The 22,818-nt window shown below is 47.7% G+C and overlaps 2 protein-coding genes across 8 annotated transcripts in view; both read right to left on the bottom strand.

Annotated features, from left to right (window-relative positions):
* BFSP2 (beaded filament structural protein 2) overlaps nt 1-5,410 on the bottom strand; it is a 68,494-nt gene extending 63,084 nt beyond the window's left edge. Inside the window, exon 1 of the mRNA XM_015085813.3 lies at nt 4,772-5,410. Within this exon, the coding sequence (XP_014941299.1) occupies nt 4,772-5,263 (492 nt within the window). The 5' untranslated portion in view covers nt 5,264-5,410. The remainder of the gene's footprint in view (nt 1-4,771) is intronic.
* A 3,697-nt stretch (nt 5,411-9,107) lies between these two features.
* TMEM108 (transmembrane protein 108) overlaps nt 9,108-22,818 on the bottom strand; it is a 367,083-nt gene continuing 353,372 nt past the window's right edge. For all 7 annotated transcript variants that reach the window (XM_027061828.2, XM_053221443.1, XM_015085606.3 and 4 more), the window contains 2 exons: nt 13,957-14,111; nt 9,108-9,458 (listed from right to left, as the gene is read on the bottom strand). In XM_027061828.2, coding sequence (XP_026917629.1) covers nt 9,336-9,458; nt 13,957-14,111 — 278 coding nt within the window. In that variant the 3' untranslated portion in view covers nt 9,108-9,335. The remainder of the gene's footprint in view (nt 9,459-13,956; nt 14,112-22,818) is intronic.

Here is a 22,818-nt window from a genome sequence, read left to right on the forward strand (position 1 = left end):
GAGAGAGGTTTGGAAGTGAAAAGGGACTTTGTATACATTAACCCTAGCAGGATTGGCTATGTGATTTGTGGGTCCTCGTGCAAAAGGAAAACATGGAGCTCCTTGTTCCAAAGGCAGGGGGTAAAGTGCTTTGAAAGGTGGTAAAATATAAAATAAATAAATAATGGTGGCAAAATATAAAACTCTGTGGTTTTTCTCTTGTCTTGTCATGGTAATTTTTGCTAGTTAATCTTGCACATCCTCAGACACAAGGGTACTCAAGGGGGCAAATGCAAACTCTTCTAGGCTCCCTGGGGGCCCTGCCCCACTATTTGGGGCACTGTGTGGTATACCAACTGCTTGGTTAGCCTTCCTTCCCTGCCTGGCATCTGCCTTTCCCACAGACCGGCCACTCTGACCCATGGAGGATAGGCAACGCTAAGAGGATTGAACTTCAGTGTGGCCCTGCAGGTGCCTGGGTCAAGGGTAGACAAGAGGCTCGCCCTTCCCCTCTAGCTGCCTTCTAGATGCAGTGTGGTGCTGCCATTCCTGGTTCTGTGCCACACCCAGGAAGCAACCCGCCCCTCCCTGAGCCTGTGACGAGGCCCTAACTGGAGTTGGTGGTGGGTGGGGGCCTGGGGTTCCCAGGGTCGCAGGACTGAGCAGCTGAGAGCTTTGGATTCTTGGAGCCCAGACACTCTTAGCATGGCATGGCTGCCTCTGAAGCCTGTGTGAGGGGAAGGCAGCACTTTCTGAAATAAATGAATTTCTGGTAGTCTGTTCTCTAGGCCTGGAAGAGGTTAGGGGCCCTGGTTGGGGTGGGCCCCTCTTGCAGTTCTATGGGAACTGGCTGGTTGGTGGGTCTAGGGCTCCATGACAAAGCACCCTGGAAGGCAGTGGGGGCCCCCATTCCCCAGTGGGAAAGGCTTTGTCTCTGATTAGCCAGAAGTTGGGTTTCTGAGTAGCCAGAAGTTGGGCCTGCCGTTTGAGGACAGATAGGGCTTGGGAAGGAGCTATCATCGCACAGCTGTTGGGTGAAGAGGACTCTTGGGGTGGAGAAAGGAAGAAAGGATCCAGCTAAGGCCCTGAAGGGGGCCATGGCCTCCAGAGGCGAGTCCCTTGGTCTGAGGCTCGGCTCTCAGGGTACTGGGGTGGAGTGTTCTGACTCAGCATGGCCTGCTGCCTGCGTACTGTACTTCACAGTTCCCAATGCACCTTTTTGCATCTTATTTCATCTCATGCACACAGGGACCCTGGGAAGTGCTCATTCATTTTATAGATAGTGAAAGGGGGACATAGAGCAAAGGAATGGCTGGTCCACGTAAGTGGCAGAACCAGGATTTGAAGCGGGGCCCCACTCACGGTTGAGCATCAATCCTGTACATGGCTCCAGGTAGCTGCAATGCTGTGAGTGAAGCAGTCTCTCTAAGCTGTTAGTCACTAATTTTACTGGGTCTGTAACATTCAGTTAACCCCCTTAACAGTTCTCCTCAGTAGATAAAGTAATCCCCAAATGGCAACTGAGGAGACAAGTTGAGAGAAGTTAAGTAACTGATCCAAAGGCACCCAGTGAGCAGGTGGCAGAGCCCACATCCAAATGTAAGTTCACTGTAAGCTGAACTAGTTTAAGCTCTTTCCAGTCTTTCCACTGGTGGGGAGAGCTGGTTCTTCCTAAGTGGCCAAGAGTGTGAGGGCACAGCCAGGCAAGGGACCACAGGACAACATGGTAACTAACTACCACCGTGGATGTGTGTAGAGACTGTCATGAGATCACAGAAGGAACAGGGGGAGCATCACAAAGGAGGAGGCTGAGGACACGCAGTTGTGTTCAGGGTCTCTTAGGTGGGTGGCGTGGCTGGGACAGAGACGTGGCTTCATGAGGGCTTTGGGGACTGAGCCCAGAGTCATGGATTGTGTCCTGACAGTGATGAGGAGTCCAGAAAGGTGTTGGGCAGGGACATAATACAGTCAGATCCCATATGTCCAAAAGATGATGCTGGTGACTGGTAGAGAACACCAGGAAGGAGAGCAGGCATCAGCAAAGCCATCTTAAAGCTTTATGTTGAAGCCTGGAGGGGTAGAAAGCGTGGGTCAGCTTTGAAACTGCAACAAAGGAAAATTAATGTGCATATGTAGAATTTTCTTTGGTTCTTTGTGGCGGAACAGAGCTTAATATGGCTGGAAGGCTGGGCTGTGTGATACAGAAATAACTTCATTTTACAGGTTGGTCTAACTGTATCTTCAAGTTCATGCTTTAAAAAAAGGCAGAAAAAGAGAACTCTGTAGTCATATGAAGGATCTCACTTATGGTCATTTAATGTTTATTTATTTCTGAGACAGAGAGAGACAGGGTGTGAGTGGGGGAGGGGCAGAGAGAGAGAGAGAGAGAGAGAGAGAGAGAGAGAGAGAGACAGAATCAGAAGCAAGCTCCAGGCTCTGAGCTGTCAGCACAGAGCCCAACGTGGGGCTCGAACTCACAAACCATGAAATCATGACCTGAGCTGAAGTCGGTCTCTCAACCAACTGAGCCACCCAGGTGCCCCAGTTATGGTCATTTAAGAGGAAAATGACCACCAGTGTCAGGGCTGAATGTCTTGGCATCCAGCCTTTGCTTTGGCAGCCCTGCGGCTGTGCTGCTGTCATGGTGTAGCTTTCTGACCTGTAGTCTACCTGCAGGCAGGAACCATGCAACTTACATATCTATGGATTCGCTGTAATAGCCACAGCATTAGACCCGTTTTACGGATAAGGCCAATGATGCATAGAGAAGTTGAGTAAGTTGCCCAATCTCCTGTAGCTAGCTACAGTTGAATATGGACTATGTTTTGTGGCTATACTTTCTGACTTAGAAATCAGGATGCCTGAATTCTCATGAAAAGCCTGTGTGGCATCTGAATGTGAGAAATTGTCCTGCACATGCTGAAACATTGGAATATCTGGGGACAGCCTGGTGGTTTATAGGACACAAATATTTGGACTCAGGGCTGCCAGGGAGGATCTGGGAGGGATGGCTGTCTTAGATTTGACAGCTTTAAGCCCCAAGCTGCTCTTAAGTTGGCTTTCTCTCACAGCCCAGATCAATGCAAGCAGGACAACGGCTCCAGAGGAAAGCCAAGAGGACAGTATTGCACATCACACATACTGAGCTGACAGCTGGGCACTGATTGCCTAGCCCATGAAGGAGAAACATCCTGGGATGAAATGGGAGGCAGGCAGGGAATGGGGAGCCTCTTAGTGTTCCTGCTCTGCATCACCCAGTCACACACAAATGGAGGCTTGTGACCTCCTCTCAGGGGACTGCGTGCTGGGCCCCAGGGTACAAGGGCAGTTCCTAGCTGAGTTGGAGGCTGATCTAGCTCAGAGGGATCCTAAGGCCAGCCTTTGTCAGGTGGAGGTGGGGGAGGGAAGGGACAAGAAAGAGCCACCCACAGAGACCTGATGAGATATGCAATGCTGGCTGGAGTCCCAGTGGTGGAACCATAGGCCGCAGGCCAGACGTGACAGATGAGCTCAGCATTCTGCAGCAATCAGCCTGGAGAGCACATCCTGACCAAGCAAGGGGGAATGATGAAACCTCTGTGCCCTGCCCTGTCCCATGAGATAGCCACTGGCCACATGTGGCTATTTAAATCTATTATTATTATTATTAATTTATATAGAAAGAAAGAGCACACACAGGGCAGAGGGAGAGAGAGAGAGAGAGAGAGAGAGAGAGAGAGAGAGAGAGAGAGAGAGAATCTTAAGCAGGCTCCACACTCAGCGCTGAGCCTGACCTGGGGCTTGATCTCATAACCCTGGGATCACAACCTGAGTTGAAGTCAAGAGTCAGATGCTCAACTGACTGAGCCACCCAGGAGCCCATATTTACATTTAAATAAAATAAAATAAAATAAAATAAAACAAAACAAAACAAAATAAAATAAAATAAACATAAAAATAAAAATTCAATTCCTTATCTTATTGGCCACATTTCACGTGCTCAATAGCCATATGTGGCTAGTGGCTACCAGACTGGACAGTGTGGGTATACGACATTTCAATCACGGCAGAAAGTTCTATTTCAGTGTAAATTATTTCATTAATATTTTAAATATTGACTACATGTTGAAATAACATTTAAAATATACTGAGTTAAATAAGATATGCTAACATTAACTTTATCTGTTTCTTTTTTACTTTTTTTTTTTACTGTGGGTAATGGAAACTTTTTAATTACCCTGTGGCTCCTATTTCTATTGGACAGTGCTGTAGTCGATGAATACAGGAACACACCCCCATTTATCCATTGTTTTTAATGCCATATCCATTCGATGGTGTTCCATTTGATGATGTCTGTAAAAACTCTTGCTTAATACAAAGGGTACAGAGTCAGCCCAGGCTAATGGGATGAATGCAAGCTTTGGAACTGGAACAATTTGGGCTCAAAGCTCAGCTTCCCTATGGGCTGCATGATCTGGACAAATTACTTAATTTCTTTGTGCCTCAGTTTTCTCATCTGAAAAATGCAGTCAGTGAATAAGTCCCTGCCTAGCACTGCTTTGAACACAGGAGACAGTGCATGTACAGGGACTCCTATGGACCTGGCCCTTATTCTACCTCAGTAAATGGCGACTGTCATTGTTATCATTGTCATCAGTATTTCCGAGCATGAAAGAGTAAGAGGCTATGGTCAGTTTCTTTGGCCTGAGCCATTCACTCCCCTGCCCCTGCCTCAGCATCCTTGCTCTCTGATGATGACCCCCCAGCTGCCTTGACCCTACACAAAGCCCTTGGGCATAGCCCACGTACTCACCTGTTGGCAGCTGCTGGCCCAGGAAGCCCTGAGGGCACCCCAACTTTCGGAGCGTGTGGCCTTGCTCTCCAGGTGCACGCGCAGTTGTGCCTCCAGCTCCTGGCTGACGTTCTCGAGGGCATGAACCTTGGCCATGTATTCCACCAGGCAACCCCCCAGGTCCTCAACGGCACCGAGGTTCCTCTCCAGGCCTGGAGCTGGTGCTGTGGCCAGACCTGAGCTCCGCAGGCCCTGCAGGAAAACACTGCTGATGCCCAGGGCCCGGCGTGTCACGCGGGTGCCCAGGCCACCTGTGTACCCACTGGGCACCATCCCTACATAGACTCTGGGTCCTCGGACGAGACCACCCATGGCATTGGTCCTGGAGGCTGGGGGGCTATCCAGGGAGGATGATGACCATGTTCCCCCAAAGGACGCCCTGTGCCTCTGGAGGGGCAAGCTGGAGCTGGTACTGGTGGGCATGTCCACCACCACTCGCCTGCTGCTCGTCATCCCTTCTGCCTCTGCTGTGCCTAGTGGGCTTACAGAGCCCAGTGACTTTTGGTTTCCAGCCCCAGTGTCCCTGTGGCTCAGTTGTGGGCCTCTCTGGAAGCTCCCCTATCCCCAGGGCTGCTTTGTCTGCTGTTTTCCATGAGCTTCCACCATTCACCGAGCTGAAAGGGAAACAGGCCCTGCCCAGGGCTGCGTGCAGAAAGGCACTCATGCATTCTCTGCAAGGTCATGTGCCTGACCTCCCAGATTTTTCTGCTGGTGATGGGGGTGCTGGATCAGTGCGGACTGTGGGGGTGGCTCATCTGGATTTGTGTACTTTACTACCTAAGAGAGAGCAAGGCAGGCATCAAGCAGCCCATTTCACAGATGAGTAAACTGAGACCCAAAGGCCTCGGATCACAAGTGTAGTGACCCAGGACTGAATCCAGGTGTGCCAGGGCCGATTTCAGAGCTTTCTACATCCTTACATGTGTTGTGTATGTAAATGTGTGAATGTGCATGCACGTCCACACAGGTAATAGAGGATGGAAATGGATGTGAACCAGCCACAGTGGGAGGCAGCCCCATGAACTGAAGAGAAACAAACCAAACCTGTTGCCTCCCTTCCCCTCCTTCAGTCTTGGTAGCAGCTTCAGGTCCTTCTGTGGCATTTTTCTTCCCCCAACACTGCTGTTTATCAGCTGCTTGACCATGGCCACGTTGCTTCACCTTTCTGGATCTTGCTTCCCATGCACTGGCCTGAGCTCTCCCTAATGCAGTAGTGCAAGGGATCCTGGGAATTCAGGTCCCACACATGTTGGGCACCTTTTATGCTGTAGCTGTCCCCTACACCTCTGTTTCTCCATTTGCCAGAAAACTAGTAAATCAAAACAAAGAGAAGGTTTTCCAGTAAGCTCTTTAAGGGTGGGTGCTTCAAGTTAGGTTTTGATGACACCCCCTGGGTTTTAATTCCTGCTGTCAGCATCCAGTAAGGCCTGTTGTTATGGTCATACCTCAATTACTTTCCCATATCTAGAAAAGATCCTCTTTGTTATCCTGAGATAACAAAATGGACCTAAATAAACCCCACTGCACGTAAGTTTTACAGTAGAGAAACCAAGTAGCCAAAACCCAGAGCTGGATATTTATCCCAAATCCTGCACCACGGGGACGTACCTCAAGTGAGAGAAGGGGAAGGGAGCCAATTTCTAGTAAGTACTGAATCTATCCTAGTGCTGTACATAATTTCCATACTTTGTTTCATTGAATTCTCAATTTAACCTTGGAAGGTAGGTACAGGGTTGACATGTATTGCTATTTGGGCTGTGCACTGTACAATTCCAGAAGTATCATCACATGTCAAATGATCAGTTGTTAACTCCTTATGTGATGAAGATCCTGAAAGCTGCAATGACTTTTCCAAGGTCCCCTATCCAGAAACTAACAGAGCTAGGACAAGAAAATCTCATCTGACCCCTAGTCCAGTGACTTATGTAGGACGCCCTCTGTCTCCCACCACCTAGAGAACAGGGTACTATCCAAAGTCACACAAGTAGAGTTCAAAACTACAGTTACCTACTGGGATATTCTATGTGCTCTTCCTTGCTGATTAGGACACCATAACTTTTTTTCCCCTTTCTACTTTGTCTGAGTTGACACAGAAGATACTGTATAAATATCAATGTTGGTATATGATTAACAGATTAAGGAACCAACTTGATCAAGTAAAAGGTGGCAGTGTCCTTATTTAGACGTGGCATTCTTGGTGCAAACACCACCACTGAGGCACCCTATAGGCCCCACCGCACCCGCCAGACTCTTATAATAACATCCTCCTAGCACAGGGGTTGCTGCCTGGGTCTTGAGGGGCTGCAGGAATTTCAGGGTGTATCATCCAAGGCTAAATGAAGGGTTCAAACTACTGATGAAGCTGTTTGCACAGGTGTCATGTTTAGGCACTGTTATTTCCTACAGAATGGTAACTCTGGTGGTAACCTGGTGGACAGGTTAACCCCAGCTTTCTCTGACCTTTCTCTGATACGTACAGTAAAACCCCCAGCCCTGTGGAGGGAGAGGGGAAGAAGGGATGTACCTTAATTGACACCAGAGTTTCCAAAGACCTAAAGAAAGAGGACTTTTGGAGAAGTCACAAACATGTTCTAAAGGATTGGTATTACCAAATGACAAACTGCCAATAGCTCATTACTCATAAAACCCAACTTATTGTTAAAATAGATTAAAAAATACAGATGGACATTAGGCAGTGTCGGGACTTAAGGAAGACTTAAAAGTTATTTTAAAATGAAAAGAATGCAAAATGTATTAGCAACTTAATCCTCTGGCTAGTAAAATAAGTTTATTTATATATACATGGTAGTTGAATTCTGTGGATAAGGAAAAATAAGTCATACATCCACATATGTATATATAACATATGTATCTTTGATTACATATATTATATATAATTTTACTTTACAGATTTCTTTCTATATATACGCACACACATTGCTATATTAAATGCAATAGTTAACAGAAATAGAAGGTTAAAAGGTCATACAGCAGCACACTGGGAAATGAATCTCAGAGCAACATTTAACCTGCTTCCTTGTGGGTTGAAGAGTCTTTAAAGAGACACATCCACCAAACTCATGTTAAGTAGGTTCATACAACATTGAGAACACACATTTTTGAAGGCCATCTTTAAAAAAAAAAAAAAGAAATGTAGGAAGAAGGGAAAAAGGTATGATAAAAAGACCACAGCAACAACACGAACATACGAATCAACATTCAAGTTCAATTCCCAATCTGACTATAAGAACATCTATATTGAAAATATACTATCAAACTAATTTTCTTTTAGAGAAAGAGTCAAAGCAGTTATCTTCTCTCCCAACCACTCTCTATTAGGGAAAAAGTGAGAAGCAGCCATCTGTGGAAGCCTCTGTTGCGTCTCTGTGGGTCTGAGCCCTCCTGAGCGTGGACAGGCGAGGGGAGCAGTGGAGGGGAGACTGGAGAATGCGAGCTGGATGGCAAGCCTGTCTGCTGACCCACAGGCAGGTCTGCAATGCCAGGGAGGGATATCAGGATGTCTTCTCCCAAGTGATCCACTTTAGCAATCTTGTTTAAGATCACAGGAGGGCTTAGAAAATTACAGCCCCATAATTCAAGGCCTCTTAACATGTTTCTCAGGGGCACAGTGCGATGCCTTTTGAGAAAACAACGCTGAACCCCAATAAACATTTGATCCTTGAAGGAGAGCAAGCATACCAAAGCTCCGGGGCTAGGATCCACATCTAAACCATCTCTAGAGAAAGGCACGAGTTTTAAAGCAGATGTGGGTGTTGGAGAGGATGCAGGAATGTGCTTAAGGGGAGGGGCTTATTTTCCACCAGGGCAAGGAAGTCCTGTTAGCATAGTGGAAACTCCCTGTCGTGGGATGTTAGGGGGATGTGGCCTTGACGGGACGCCCACGATGTCCTCCACAGGCTCCTGAGGGCTGCATGTTCCTGCCAGCGGTCCTTAACTCAGTTGGAATTACGCTCGACAGCCAATGGTGCCACTGTGCAGGTGCAAGACGTTTATCTGCTGGGGTGGCGAGGTGCTCCCCCTTCCTGCTCTGTGCACGAGTCTACTGCTTCTCCCCCGGTGGCCCACTTGCCTTCACTGGTGTGTACACAGAGGGGGAGGGAAGGGAATCCCACTGAATCAAGAGGAACCAGAACTTTAAGGAGCACGCAAAGGGCCGTACTCTTGACCAATTTAAAATCGCACCTCTACAGGTCTGTCTCTTCCCTCACCTGCCTGGGGCTGCTGGGACCCCAAGTGCTCAAGGACAGTTATTAAGAGAAGCAATCAATGCAACTGCTTTGCTTAGAAATACCTTTATTTTATAAAGCCACGGATCGTTCTGTAAAGTTTTTTTTTTTTTAAACCACACTTGTAAAAAAGATGTTGACAATTCTTAGGGGGAGAAAAAGCTGAAAATGTTTCTCATTAAGTCAGGGTTACACAAAGGTTATATTTATAATATATATTTGTATATTTATAATTTAGAGACGAATGGTAGGGAACGGCAAAGCAAGGGTTGCTGCTGTTAGATCTCCGACACTTGATCATTTCCCACAAATAGTGTTTCCTGGCAGAAGGGGTTAACAAGGACCATCCCAGTGTCTCTGTAGTCGCCGTTGGCTGGGGAGCGGGGCTCTGAGAGCTGGTCCTGGGAGGAGAGAGGCAGGACATGGGATGATCTCAGAGGGTTTAGGCAGTGGCCATTCATAAAGAAATACACACACGAGGACATTTGTTTCCACATGGGATTGCTTTGGTAAACACCTTTCATCATCTTCACTGCCAGTGTGGAGGCGCAGAGCCCTCTCTGCTCTTCTTTCATATTTTTGCAGCAGCTTCTGAACAAGATTTCCTGCTTCCTGAATCACTCCCAGCTCAGGCTGCCAGAGATGGTATTGCTCTCCTTGTAAAAGTCCGAGAGGGCCCGCCATGAGTGACATTCAGCATATCTCGGTGCTCTAGTGGGCAAACCCACACTCTCCCTCCTGCCTCTTTCTCACAGATCTTTGGGAGATGTGGCTGCCTTTCTTCCCTCCACCTTCACACCCTACGCTTGCCCACCTCCTTCCTCTCCTACCACCCAGCCGGCAGGGCCTTCAAGGGCTCACTCCTCCCCATCCTGAGTCCTCTCAAAACCTGCTTAGAATTATAGCCTCATTTCTTGTAGTACTAGATGGTTCTGAGGTGAAAGGACCTGAATCTCTGTGTGACAATGGGTGGTTAAGTGAAAAATACAGTCTGTCTCCACAGCCCCAGAAATGGAAAAGCCTACAAAGAAGTAATTCACTGATTAGGTCATCTGAATAGATTTGGCCTCATCCAATAAAGGCTGCAAGCATTTGTGGGCCACTAAATGTCTATACTCAGATTCAGGCCCAGGTATAATTTAGGGGGGAAAAAAAGTCACAGCTTGTCCTAATTCTCAAACACTGAAGTCTCAGAACCTGCAGGCTACATCAGGGCAAAGACTCAGTAATATGCTGAGGCAGAGCTGGCTTAAGCCAGACTTGCTTAGATGTCTCCACTTGAAGAAGACATAATTAATTCTCTCAAGTTTATTTTTAAGCAAAACATGTATAATTTTTGAGGAGTACATATTGCCTTATGGATAATAAGGAGAGAAAGAAAGAAAGGCCATTTGTCGGTAAAATGACTTTCCAGAAGACGAGAATTTCCATCAATGTCTGAAATTGGTTGAGTGCCCATCTCAGAGGCAGACACAGAGTCAGCCCTCTAAGTAAGGAAAACAAGGCAGCATGTCACTGAGGGGACTACCATTCCCATTCTTCATTGGGCTTTGGGTGGAGCTGTGGAGGGGAATTTTGGAGGATGAGATCTGGTGTGTCGTTTTATAGGTTTTTTTTTTTTTTTTTTTTTAATGTTTATTTTGGAGAGAGCGAGTGTGCGCAGGGGAGGGGCAGAAAGAGAGGGGGATAGAAGATACAAAGTGGGCTCTGTGCTGCCAGCAGTGAGCCTGATGCAGGACTCGAACTCATGAACTGTGAGATCACGACCTAAGCCGAAGCTGGCGGCTCAACCAACTGAGCCACCTAGGCTCCCCCTTTATAGTTCTTACAAAGCAAGTGTTCACCATGGGTGAACCATGTGGACACTTTTTGCAGCATAAAAAAGAAAGTTACTTAAGAAATAACAGACAAGAAAGAAGAAAAAAAAAAAAAAAGAAGAGGAGGAAGGGAAGGAAGAGGAGGGGAAAAAAAAGCATGGAAAAATTTCCAGGCACTTTTTGGGCATCACAGTTTTGCCTGTATAGCCTAGATTTGTGCTTTGCTCTTTCATCAACCCAGAAGGGGAGCAGGGCACCAGAGAAACTTGCTTAGGCAAAGCACTTGGCAGCCACTGGCGCTGGCAGCCTACAGGGCGGGCGGTAAGGACTGCCCCGGCTGTGGAGTGTGGGGCACATGCCCTGTGATGGCAAGGTCGCTCTCGGGGTGGTCCACAGTGCCTGGGTGTGCCCAGAGAGTAGGAACAAACTAACAATGAGCTAAGTAAAGCAGGATGAGGGCAGGAGGCCTGCTGGGAGGGAAACAGCCATAAAGCCCGTGCTGAAGCCAAACTGACCTTTTTGCTGTTGGTTCTGCTGCAACCTCCTGACCCTGGGAGGGTGACTGCTGGAGGCAGCCTCTACTAGAGCCTCTGGCTTGTGTCTGATGGCAGCCCAGGTGCCCTGGCTGGAATGACTAACTGGGACGCTGCACAGGCAGGGCCCTTTCTATAGTAAGCTCACAGGCACGGCCCTTTGGCTTTGGTTTTATCAGTTTGCAAAGATACTATGAGAAATTTATTTACTTAAACTTTTTTTCTTTAATTTTTTTTTTTTTAACGTTTATTTATTTTTGAGACAGAGAGAGACAGAGCATGAATGGGGGAGGGTCAAAGAGAGGGAGACACAGAATCCGAAACAGGCTCCGGGCTCTCAGCTGTCAGCACTGGGGCCCGATGCGGGGCTCGAACTCACCGACCGCTAGATCGTGACCTGAGCCGAAGTCGGCGCTCAACCGACTGAGCCACCCAGGCGCCCCTACTTAAACGTTTTTTAACGTTTATTTATTCATTTTGAGAGAGAGCGAGCGAGCAGGGGAGGGGTGGAGAGGGGGGAGAGAGAAAATCCCAAGCAGGCTCTGTGCCTTCAGCACAGCCTGACACGGCGCTCGATCTCATGAACCGTGAGATCATGACTTGAGCCGAAATCAAGAATCGGACACTTAACTGAGTCACCGAGGCACCTCAGGAATATGAGAAATTTAGAGTTCAGGGATTCACAGCCCACATTCAAAGTGTGGCCAGCCCCTCTGCTAACTTAGCCATTTTTCGCTCATTATAATAGTTTTCAGAAAATCTTTAAAATAAATTTTTATTTTTTATTGAAGTTTAGTTGACATTCAGTATTATTTTAGCTTTAGGTGTACAACATAGTGATCTGACAATTGTCTGCATGATGAAATGTTCACCACAATGACTGTAGCTACCACTTTTGCTGCACTGACCATACTAAAGGTCACTGCTTTCATGAAGCCTGTCCCTCTGTCCTTCAGTTAAAATTTTTTATTGAGCGTCCACTGTGTGTTAGGCTTTGGGCTGGGTGTTGGATCAATAGTGAACAAAACTTGTGGTTCATTCATGTGATAAACATTTACCAAGCACCTAGCAAGTGCTGGGCACTGTTCTAGATGCTAGGGATAGAGTGGTGAGAAGAACAAACAGGGCTCCTGCCCTCAGGCAGCAGAGACAGATGACAGGCCTGAGTGATAGGGAGAAGTTATTGAGGTGAACATGAGGGGGTGCTGGGGAGGGACAGACAACATTCCAGCAGAGGGGAGAGTCACGCACAGCCCTAGAACAGAATGTAACTTGGTGCCATAAAGAAATGAAATCTGGTGTGGCTAGAGCTTAGCAAATGAGAGGGAGAGTGGAGTGACGTGAGGCTGGAGAGTCGGGCCAGGGCCGGGCCAACCTCCCAGGCCCTGTAGAGGACTCTGAACTTTAACTTGAGAGCACCAGGAAGCTACTGAAGGGCTCTGAGTACATGAGCGATGTGATCACATTTATGTTTGTAAAAGCCCACTCTGGCTGCTGTGGGGGATGGATCTGCAGGGGAAGAGGGCACTGTGTCTCCAGAAGAACTCTTCTTGGCTCTCCCTGCTTTTACTCAGATGTCTGCCGTCTTTCTCCTGGACCTTGATTGGTCTCAGCTGGCCTACTTATTTTGAGTCTTTCTTCCGGTCATCCCATCCATTCATCCATCCATTAAACCACCCTTCCTTTCCTTCCTATTCACTCACTACTCACGTATACAGTGCCTTCATCAGACCACTGGCACAATCTTTCTAAAACTAGGCCACACAAAGCTCAAAACTTTCAATGACCCTCCACTGCCCAAGACTAAAGTATGAACTCCATTCAAGCCCATTCAAGCCCATGCCCAATCCATGTACCTTTCCTGATGTGTCCTGTCCTCTGCCCCACCTGTGTGAGGGTAGAAGGAACACCTCAAAGCCTGGCTCTCTCACTGGCCAGACAGGTGTCTGGGCAAACACTTCTTGACCCAGTGTATTCTTTTCCCCCATGATATGCTGTGTCCAGTCCACATCCTCACCTTTACTCAGGCTACTTACTTTGCTGGGAAACCTGTCAAAATCCATTTATCCTTCCGAAACCCCACTGTGAAGGCCTTCTTCTCCTAGGTTTCTATACCTCTGCAACTCTTCTTGTATCTCCCCTAGTTTGTTTGCTTTGGAATGATGTGTGGGGCTCATCATACCTCAACCACATCTTGGAAACTGGGCCCCCTGAGAGCAAGCTCTCATCTTGACAGTCCCCAGGGACTGCCAGCCACAAGCTGGGTCCTCAGTAAATACTTATCGAACCGTTCCCAGAAACTAGAGGTCCCAAGAACAGTGCTTCCCAAACTTTCACATATGTAGAAGGCACCTGGGAATTCTTGCTAAAATACAGATTGACCCAGTAGGACTGGGTGGGGCCTGCAGTCTCCTGGTCCAGAGACCACCCTTCAAGGAGCAAGACACTGAGAAGCAAGCAGAGGCTCCATAGCTTACTTTGGAGCCTGGGCTTTTCCCTGTGCTGGAGCCAGACCTTTCAGGGGCACCCCTTGGTTTGGGGCTCATTACCTCAGAGGTTTCAAGGGACTGGATCTCCCTTGGTAACTCCACAGCATGCTTGTTGAAGTAGTCCATGGTGATGGCATTGTTCCAGTAGCTCAGATTGTTCTCTGGGTTGGCCGTCTTTTTCTTCCTCCTCAGGCAGCACACTGTCAGCAAGACGGCTGTGGAGAGAGTCCAAGTTAGAGACAGGGGAGGGAGACAACAAGCATGGATCCAGCAGTGCTGAGTGACAGGCGCCAGTCTCCAGGTGGGGCTGTGATGGCCATACATGCAACCACTTACTCCATCAGTCACTTTGTTTGCTTGTTCGTTCAACAGTTATCTACATATGCTGAATGCCTACTGTGGGCCAGGTTCTGGGAGAGAGGGAATGAAAAAAAAAAAAAAAACCACAAGGCCGCCCTGCATCATAAACATCCCTCCTAGTGTGTGTAAGGAGGGATACTCGGGATGAGGGGCAGGGTCACACGATCTATAATAAACAAAATGAATAAATAAGATAAATTCAGATAGCAATAACTGAAGAAAGAAAATAAAACAGGGTGAAGTGAGAAAGACAATGGACAGGGTTTGGGGAGAGAATGTTTTAGGGTCATCATGTAAAGCTTTCCTGAGGTGACCTTAAAGCTGAGAACAGAATATGGAGAAGGAGCTAGACAAGAGCAGAATGGGGCAGTATGCCCCAGGTAGAGAGAACAGCATGTGCAAAGGGACCGAGGTGGGGACACACTTGATGTGAGTGAAAAGAGTAGCCTGGCTGGAGTGTAGGGGAGTGAGGTAGGAGATGAAGCCAGGGTCATGTCCAGTGGCTGCATCCATAGGGCTTACAGGCAAGAGGCCTGGATATACTTTCAGATATCTGTGGGTGCTGCACTGCCACTCCTCGAGTTTGCTCCAAGAAAAGGCCTTGCTCATTTGGTGGAAAGGCTTAGAGAATGGCTGTGTGCTCTCAGTTGTACTGCTGGACTGGTGAGGAGAATTCTCAGCCAGAGTAGGAGTATGGCAGAAAGAGGAACAGGACTTGGTGAACTTTACAAAATGAGCCCTTGAATACCACAGGAGCGCTTGATGGTAGAGACTTAGAATAGTATTACTGAGCAGAGGTCTTGGACCCTGATAAAACAGCCGCTCTGGCACCATAACCATCACCTCCACTATCACCAACCTCCTCCTCCTCCTCTTAAAAAAAAAAAAAAAAAAAAAAAAAGAAGCTTCTAACAGTTATATAGTGTTTATGTGCCAGGAAGGTTTCCTAGCACTTTAGAAATATTAATTAATTTAATCTTCCACTTCACTCCATGAGGTACTTTTAGGGTTCCCATTTTGCAGGCAGGAAAACCGAGACTCAGAAAAGTGAAGCAACTTGCCCAAGAGCAAACCCAGACATCTGGACTCCATAGTCTGTGCTCTTAACCATTCATGATTCTGCCTCACAAAGACTGATGCGCAGAAGTCCACACTGCACAGATGGGCCTGATTGGGGCTCTCTGCAGCTTGATGTGTGACCCCGTCTGTCCAATCTTTGAGATTTGCAGGGCCCCAGGGAGGAAGGAGTATGTTTGGATTTTGCTTATGAATCAGGTGTGAACAGAGGGCTTTCGGCATGCCAACGGGGAAGGCTTTTGAAGTTGGGGAGGTAAGGTGGCCTGTCCAGGCTCACACAGTGCAACGGGTGATGTTTTGACAAGGGTGACAGTAACCCTCTTGGGGAGAAGCCAGTAAATGAAGACTGGGCATCCCTTGCCCAGACTCATCATCACCACAGCCTGTGCAGTGGCTGAAACTCCAGGCCAGGGGTGGGCAGGGCTGCACTTAACATCCTGGAGGTGCCAACCATGTGTGCTCCAGAGAGGGGACCCCAGGCTGAGCATTCCAGAGGCCGGCACCAAGATAGCAACGACCACCAGGGGGCAGCAGAGTGTCAGCTCTGTTCGCAGCAGCCTGAGGGTTAGCCAGCATCAGGGCGCCTGTACTTGCCAGGGTGTGGGGTACCTGAAAAAGCTGGCACCCACACAGGCTAAGACCACAGGGCCCACCCTGTAGGCCCCTGCAGGATGATGTAGGAATTCTGTAACTCTCTTATCTCAACCTGAAAAGGCCTCCAGACAAGACTGAGGTTGGGCAAGTTTCTATTGGTCCAATCTACTTTGATGAGAAAGACTTCTCTAATTTGCTCATTATTCTTCCATGTCCCCTTAAAAGAGTTTTAAAGATATAAAGGAGATTTCTGAATGTTTGAGCTAAAAGGAATTTTAGATTGGCTGGTATAGACTTTTTTAAATTTTGAAAAATTTCCAAATTCAGGTTCTCCTTTCTTCTTTCCCTTCCTTCCAAAGACGGGGGTGGTTGGAGGATGAATGGGGGTGAGGAAGGGGAGCTGCAGAACTCAGCCTGAAAATCTGCTAATTTAGGGACTGTCCTTATTTTACAGATGAGAAGACTGTGGTCCAAAGCATCCAGCTGACTTGCCACAGGTCACAGGTCTGCGAGTGGCAGGGCTGGGGCAAGACCCTAGGTCCTGTGTCCCTTTTTCTGGTATCTTTATTATTCATTGTCACTACCTTTCTACCCTGCTCCTGGAACTGGGATGGTTAAGTGGCCTGAGGGGGGGATTCGAACTGGTGAAACAGAAGCCAGAAAGAGAGGGTTAGGCTGCAGTGAACTCATGCTGCTAACCTGGGCTGGCACAGGGTGCAGAGTCCAGGTCCTCTGACTCCTAGTCCAGTGCTCCCTCAAGCCCACACTGCCCCTGGCTCCAGAGCCAGGGCCTGTTTAGAATGTGGGACCAGGACCCTGTCTCGATGGGAAGGGCTGGCCTGCTTGCAGGATGGCCTGGGGATTGGAACAGGGGGCTCAGTTCCTAGCTTTCTCTCCTCAAATGTTGTTAGTGCTCTAGGCCTGACTGTTTCTCTCCAGGAGTTCCCAGTGCCTCTCCAGTGCCATTTCATTTATATAATAGAAGCTGGCCTGACATAGAAAGAGCGTGGGCTTGGAGTCCACAAGACCTTGGTTGAAGTCTGACTGCTGCACGTTACACTAGGTAAGTCACTTCATCATACTGACTGCTATGGACTCACAGGGCTGTAATGAGAGCTAGAGATCATGAATGCAAAATGCTGAGCAAACTGCCGGATGCACAGTGGGTGCTTAATTAATGACAGTTTTCTTCTTGTTCTTCCAGTACCCTCCACAAGAGAGATGTAGAAAGAAATACCGGGCTGCATGACTGTTGAGTGGCTCAAGGCCAAGGCTGTGGTTTAGAACTTTCATTGTTTTGCTGGCCTGACCTTTCATCTAAGAAAGAAAAGTACAGTTCAGATTTATGGAGTCTCTAATACATGCCCAGGGCTGACCTAGGCACTTTATAGTCTGATTTAACCCTCAAAATAGCTCTCTGAGAAAGGTACTGTTACTCTTCCCCTTTGCACAAGTGGCAACTGAAGCTCATGGAAGTTAACAAAATTGATCTTAATCACTCAGGTAATTAATGGAACCTGACCTGGGTCTCTGTGACCCTCAGAGTGATGCTTGTTGTGTGAGATCACCCTGAACATGGCTGGGAACACATCTGAGGCATGTGGAAGCACTTGGTAAAGGACACAACTCTGGGCAAACACAAGCCCATGCTGGCATCTGCCTCTTGAAGGTCCTGAACTAACACAGAGGATGTTAGTCCTATTTTTATAGGTGAGGAAACATTGGACTGACAGTTAAATAACTTGTCCAAGCCCCACAGGTGGCCGGCAGGAGAGCTGGCATGACATCCAGGTATGTTTGAGTCCATGAGCCAAGCTTTTCTGTCACACCAGCCTTCTTCTCCAATGATTTATGCAGCAGAACAGGGGCACCTGGGTGGCTCAGTTGGTTGAGTGTCTGACTCTTGATTTCAGCTCAAGCCATGATTTTGCTATCTGTTCTTGGGATCAAGCTCCACGTTGGGCTCCGGGCTGGCAGCATGGAGCCTGCTTGGAATTCTCTCTCTCCCGCTCTCTCTTTACCCCTCCTCTGCTCGCTCTCTCTCGATCTCTCACATAAAATAAATAAACGAACAGTTTTTAAAAAGTGTTAGAAAGTTAGAGGACAGGGAGGTGTGACATATTTCAGTTTGGGCACTTCATCTTATAGAGGAGAAGCCTGACACCCTGGAGGGAAGGATTGGTCCAGTGGTGCCGGCCTGAGGGGCCAGACTGTGGACCATTGTCTCCCACCTTTGGGAGTTTGGGAAGGAGGCCAGGCTCAAAACGAGGCTATGGGCCTCAGGAAAGCAGGTTTAGGGGCTGTCTGGCTCCCCATCCTGGTGTGTGGCACTAGAAGGCCCCCAGCAGGAGGTGCTGACTGGGAAGCAGAGATGAGCTGTGAGAACATAGGTATGACACTCTGGTCCAGCTGAAGTGACATCCCCTGGCCCTGAGGCTGCTCCCCACCACCCTGGCTTCAGTTAGCTCATAAGCCCCAAGGAGACAAACCTCCTGGACACACTTCCTTCTCATTCCAATTTATTCTATTCTTCTCATGGAAAGAGTAACTCTGACCCGTGTCTTCTTATGTAGTAACTACAAAGTTATTTTGGGCCTATAAAAAACACACACACATATATATATGTATGTGTGTGTGTATGTGTGTATATACACACATACACACACACATATATTTTATACACACATACATACACATACATAACTAAATACACACATATACACACATTCAGATTGGACTAACATTCACAGAACAATGAACATAGCCAAGAACTGCATGACCACAGGATATATTATCTTGCTGAACGCTGCACTGATACTCCAGTGGCATTAACTGCATGTCTGCAAGAAGCCAGAATGCTCTGGGGTGAGGTGCACATGGACCCTCACATATCCGGGGTCAGAGAGAGTTGCTTCCCGGTTCCAGCCAGGCTCAACTTAGATTGGTATGAAAAACATCTGCTGCTGGCCTGTTTTCTGTTCTCACCCTCCAGAAAGGCTTTCATCTTTTTCAGGGAAGCGGAGTGAAGACATTCTCGAGAACAGATGCGTCATGTGCAAGAGACGCCAGGGAGCCTGGCAGAGTCACAAAACTGACCTCCTGATGAAAACCCAGAGCACTGATGGCAGTGCGGGAGGATCAATTCAGTGCCAGGCCCAGAGGGTTCCGGCAGGAGGTAGTGGGCTCTTTGATTCCTGATGGTGGCAGCAGAGACCAACTCAAGAGCCACATGGCTCCCCTGCCCCAGTCAATTGTGGCCTGGATCCAATCAGTTTCGGTTCTCAGCACATCTGAAACCCTGTGTGGCTGTCTCTGGCATGTCTCAGGAGACAAAGCATTTCTCAGCTGTGGCATATCTAGCCTTCCAGCCATTGGGTGGAGCTTTCAATTTGGAAGGGCTGGTGTAATTGATGACATCCCTTCTTGCACAGGCCTGAGATTTGCTATGATCACCCCCTGCTTCCAACAGAAGTAGAGGATTCACCCACCTGCCTAGCAACCCTGGCCACCTGAAGTCTGGCTTCTGGTGGATGGAGAAAAGCAGGAACAAGACCAGGGCTGGTCTGAAAAGCCAGGTGTGAGGAAATCTAGGCACGCACTTTGTTATCAACCTAGACTGCCTGAAATATCTGGCAAACTGGCAAAGACCCATCTTTGAGGGCAGCAGAGTGAACTTTAGGATAAATGCAGCCACTGGAAGAGGTCTGCTTGTCTAATGACTGGAGTGGGATTAGGCTATGAAAACAGCTGGGATATTTGTTCATCTGTGCTCTGAAAGAGCATGGTATTCTGCAGCTGGACAAATATTCTATCTTGATGTCCCTTGCATCAGGGCCTTCACAGGGCCCCAGAGGACCCACAGGAGTTGGGGCCACGACTAAGGGCAGGGAGCCCTATGTGGAGGCAGCCAGGGCTAAGGCAGGGACCTTAGGAGTGAGACGTTAGGGGACCCTCCCATGTGGACGATGGAAATGCAAGACAGATGCTAAAGAAGTGGAGTCTGGTTCCAAGAGGCTGCAAGAGTCCACTTTGAACAAAGACTCATATCTTCCTTTATGAAGTGGTATGTTCGGTCCCAGCACCGGAAGGCTCTTTTCAGACTGCCGAAGCATTCTCTGGGTGCAGTTCCAGGCTATGTATTTGCTACTACCTTAGTTGACATTATTATGCATGGTTTAGGCAGCCCATGGGTTTTCTGGCTTTGCAGTAAGATCTGATCTAATTTCAAACTCACACATGTAAAAAGGGCTGTAGAAGTCTTTTCAGAACTATAAAACACAGGTGGGTGTGGCCTGTGGGGTGCAGGCTGGATCTACTCTGTGCTGTCCAAACCAGGCAAAGAGAAAGGCCCAGGTGGGGAGAGGGCTCTGGGAGCTGGGGAAGGGAGCCACATCACATATATCAATTCCCTAATGCTTGGCATAGTGCTTGGCACACAACGGGCACTTGGGAAATATTGTGTTGAATCAAACAGATTCTACCACCGGATTTGGGCTGACTTATGTGAGCTAGGACCCTGGAAAAGTCACTTCACCTGGTGACTTATTCCCTCCCTGTAAAGTGTGTTCCTTGCATAGCATGTTTATGTTTTTGTTTTTGTTTTAATCCCTCTGGCTAGTCTGTTTTAAGGATGGAATGATTTTTTTTAAATGGCCATTTATTTTTGAGACAGAGAGAGAGAGAGAGAGACAGAGAGAGAGAGTGCACAGGAAGGGCAGAGAGGGAGGAAGACAGAGGATGTGAAGAGGGCTCTGCACTGACAGCAGAGAGCCCAATGTGGGGCTTGAACCTATAAACCATGAGAGCATGACCTGAGCTAAAGCTGGACACTTAATCAACTGAGCCACCCAGGTGCCCCAAGGATGGAATTATTAAAAATAATGGGAACTCACTTTGTAAACTAAAGCCTCTAGAGACATGTAGAGAATAGAAAATTAGAAAGCTGTTTCTAATGTGGTTACTTCTCAAATATGACCATTATTAATAATTTATTGGCTAACAGTGCTACATTTTCTCATTATCATTCTTCTGTTTCAGAAGTGGGCAATCAGTTTTAAGAATTCATTTATATTTCCATGAAAGACAATAAAGCCACTTAATGAAAGAATGAAATATGCAATCTGCAAACATTTTCACTTTTCCTGAATTGGGTCCTTGAGCAGAAATAGGCCGCCCACTTTTGACATGGAAAGTTTGCTTTGCTTATCAACTAGAAGGAAACAAAAAGCTGGGAGAGGTGGCTTCTGGAAAGAATCCAGAATCTAGATTTTAAAAGCTCTTATTGGTACAATGCCAAGCAGAGATTATGTTCATGTTAAAGGCACACACCCCCTGTACTAATGTTCAAATGACCCATGGGTTGAGGAAAGGCTAGGAGAGCTGGCTTAAAAGCCTCCTCTGTGGAAAGTTTCTGGGGTTTCATTCCTCTTGAGATCAGGATGAGCCCATGGTGTGATGTGACGGTACCACCAACAGAGCCGATGCCAGTGTTGGCTTCCTGAATGTGACCGAAATGTCCAGAACAAACGAGCGACCATCTGCTCTCCTCTGCCATGGCTGGGCATGTGAAATGCTGTGCTTCCTTCTAGGAGAGCAGGGATAAACTGGTGGCCATCCAGAGTGGCAGACAAGGGGGAAGTGCCAGGGCAATTTGGCCCTACAAAGAGACTTGAATGAATAGTAATGAGCAACTTGGGAAAAGAAAGGCTGCCCTTGAGTGCCATTTCAAATGTTTTAGGGATTGGTAGATGGACTGGTTTTGTGTGGTTTCAGAGGACATGGCTTAGGACCACAGAGTGGAAATTACAAACAGGCAAATGTCAGGCTCCCAAGAGAGTTGGGTAACAACCTGAGGGGTCATAGGAGAATGGGATGTCCAATGAATGAGGAGCACAGGGGGTTTCTCACCCCTAGAAGGGTTCAGAAGGAGGCCAGATGATAACTGTTATGGGTGAGCTGAAGCTAAGATCAGTGAGGATTCCTGTGAGGTTATCAGAGAAACTCTAAGAATCTAGGATCAAATACATGGCAAAGACATAAAAGGAAGCCCTAAGGTTCTGAGTGATTATGTTAGGTTCTGTATGGAGACATCAGGGAGAAGGTCTCCTGAATTCTCATTAAAGTAATGACAGGGAGCAGCAAGGAGGTGCTGGTGGCCTGGGGAGAGCCCTTCTCCACCAGTACCAGTGGAAGCAATGATGGGATCTACATCGTTATCTAGCTCACACCACCCATGAACAAATAAAACCAGGGAAGAGAGAGAGAAGAGCTAAATTTACATGTAACTCTCAAGGCTCAATTTAGCTATAGGAACTGCTTTTGCCAAGGCTGATAGAAATCCCTGCAAGATCAAAGCTTCATTTCTTCTTTTTTGGAGAAAGAGAGAGAGAGTAGGAGGAGAAGAGATGAGGGATGGGAGAAAAGGTAGGCAGAAAGATGGATGTGAAGTGGGAGAGGAAGGTGAAAGTTTTGCTACTTGGAGGTTGTACGTTTAGAAGTGCCAACATTCACCTACGGTGTCTTGGTGCCATGTCACTATAGCCATTAGCAGGCTGCCCTCCAGGGTGAGTGTGGCAGGGTGGTGTCATGACAAGAGCACTGGGTGGGAAGACGGTCCCTTCCCAGGCCTGTCTCTCGCTTAACTTTGGGCTCCTGAGTGAGCCATGGGACCTCTCTAGCTTGGTGTTCCTTTCTAAAAAATGCGGTCAGACTGGACTACTTGGAAGGTTTTTCCCAACTCTTGGGAGCTTTGTCTTTATGATCAGTGAGCATCTGAGCCATAGCCTGGCAGAGCAGAGGACTAGGGGTAGAGATAACCCATGATTCTTGTCCTGCCACCTGGTTTCCTGTAACTCTGGGAAGTTTTGCAGCCTACTTGGCGGGGACTGTCCA

Source organism: Acinonyx jubatus, chromosome C2 (assembly GCF_027475565.1).
Source record: "Acinonyx jubatus isolate Ajub_Pintada_27869175 chromosome C2, VMU_Ajub_asm_v1.0, whole genome shotgun sequence".
In the NCBI taxonomy this organism is placed as follows: Eukaryota; Metazoa; Chordata; class Mammalia; order Carnivora; family Felidae; genus Acinonyx; species Acinonyx jubatus.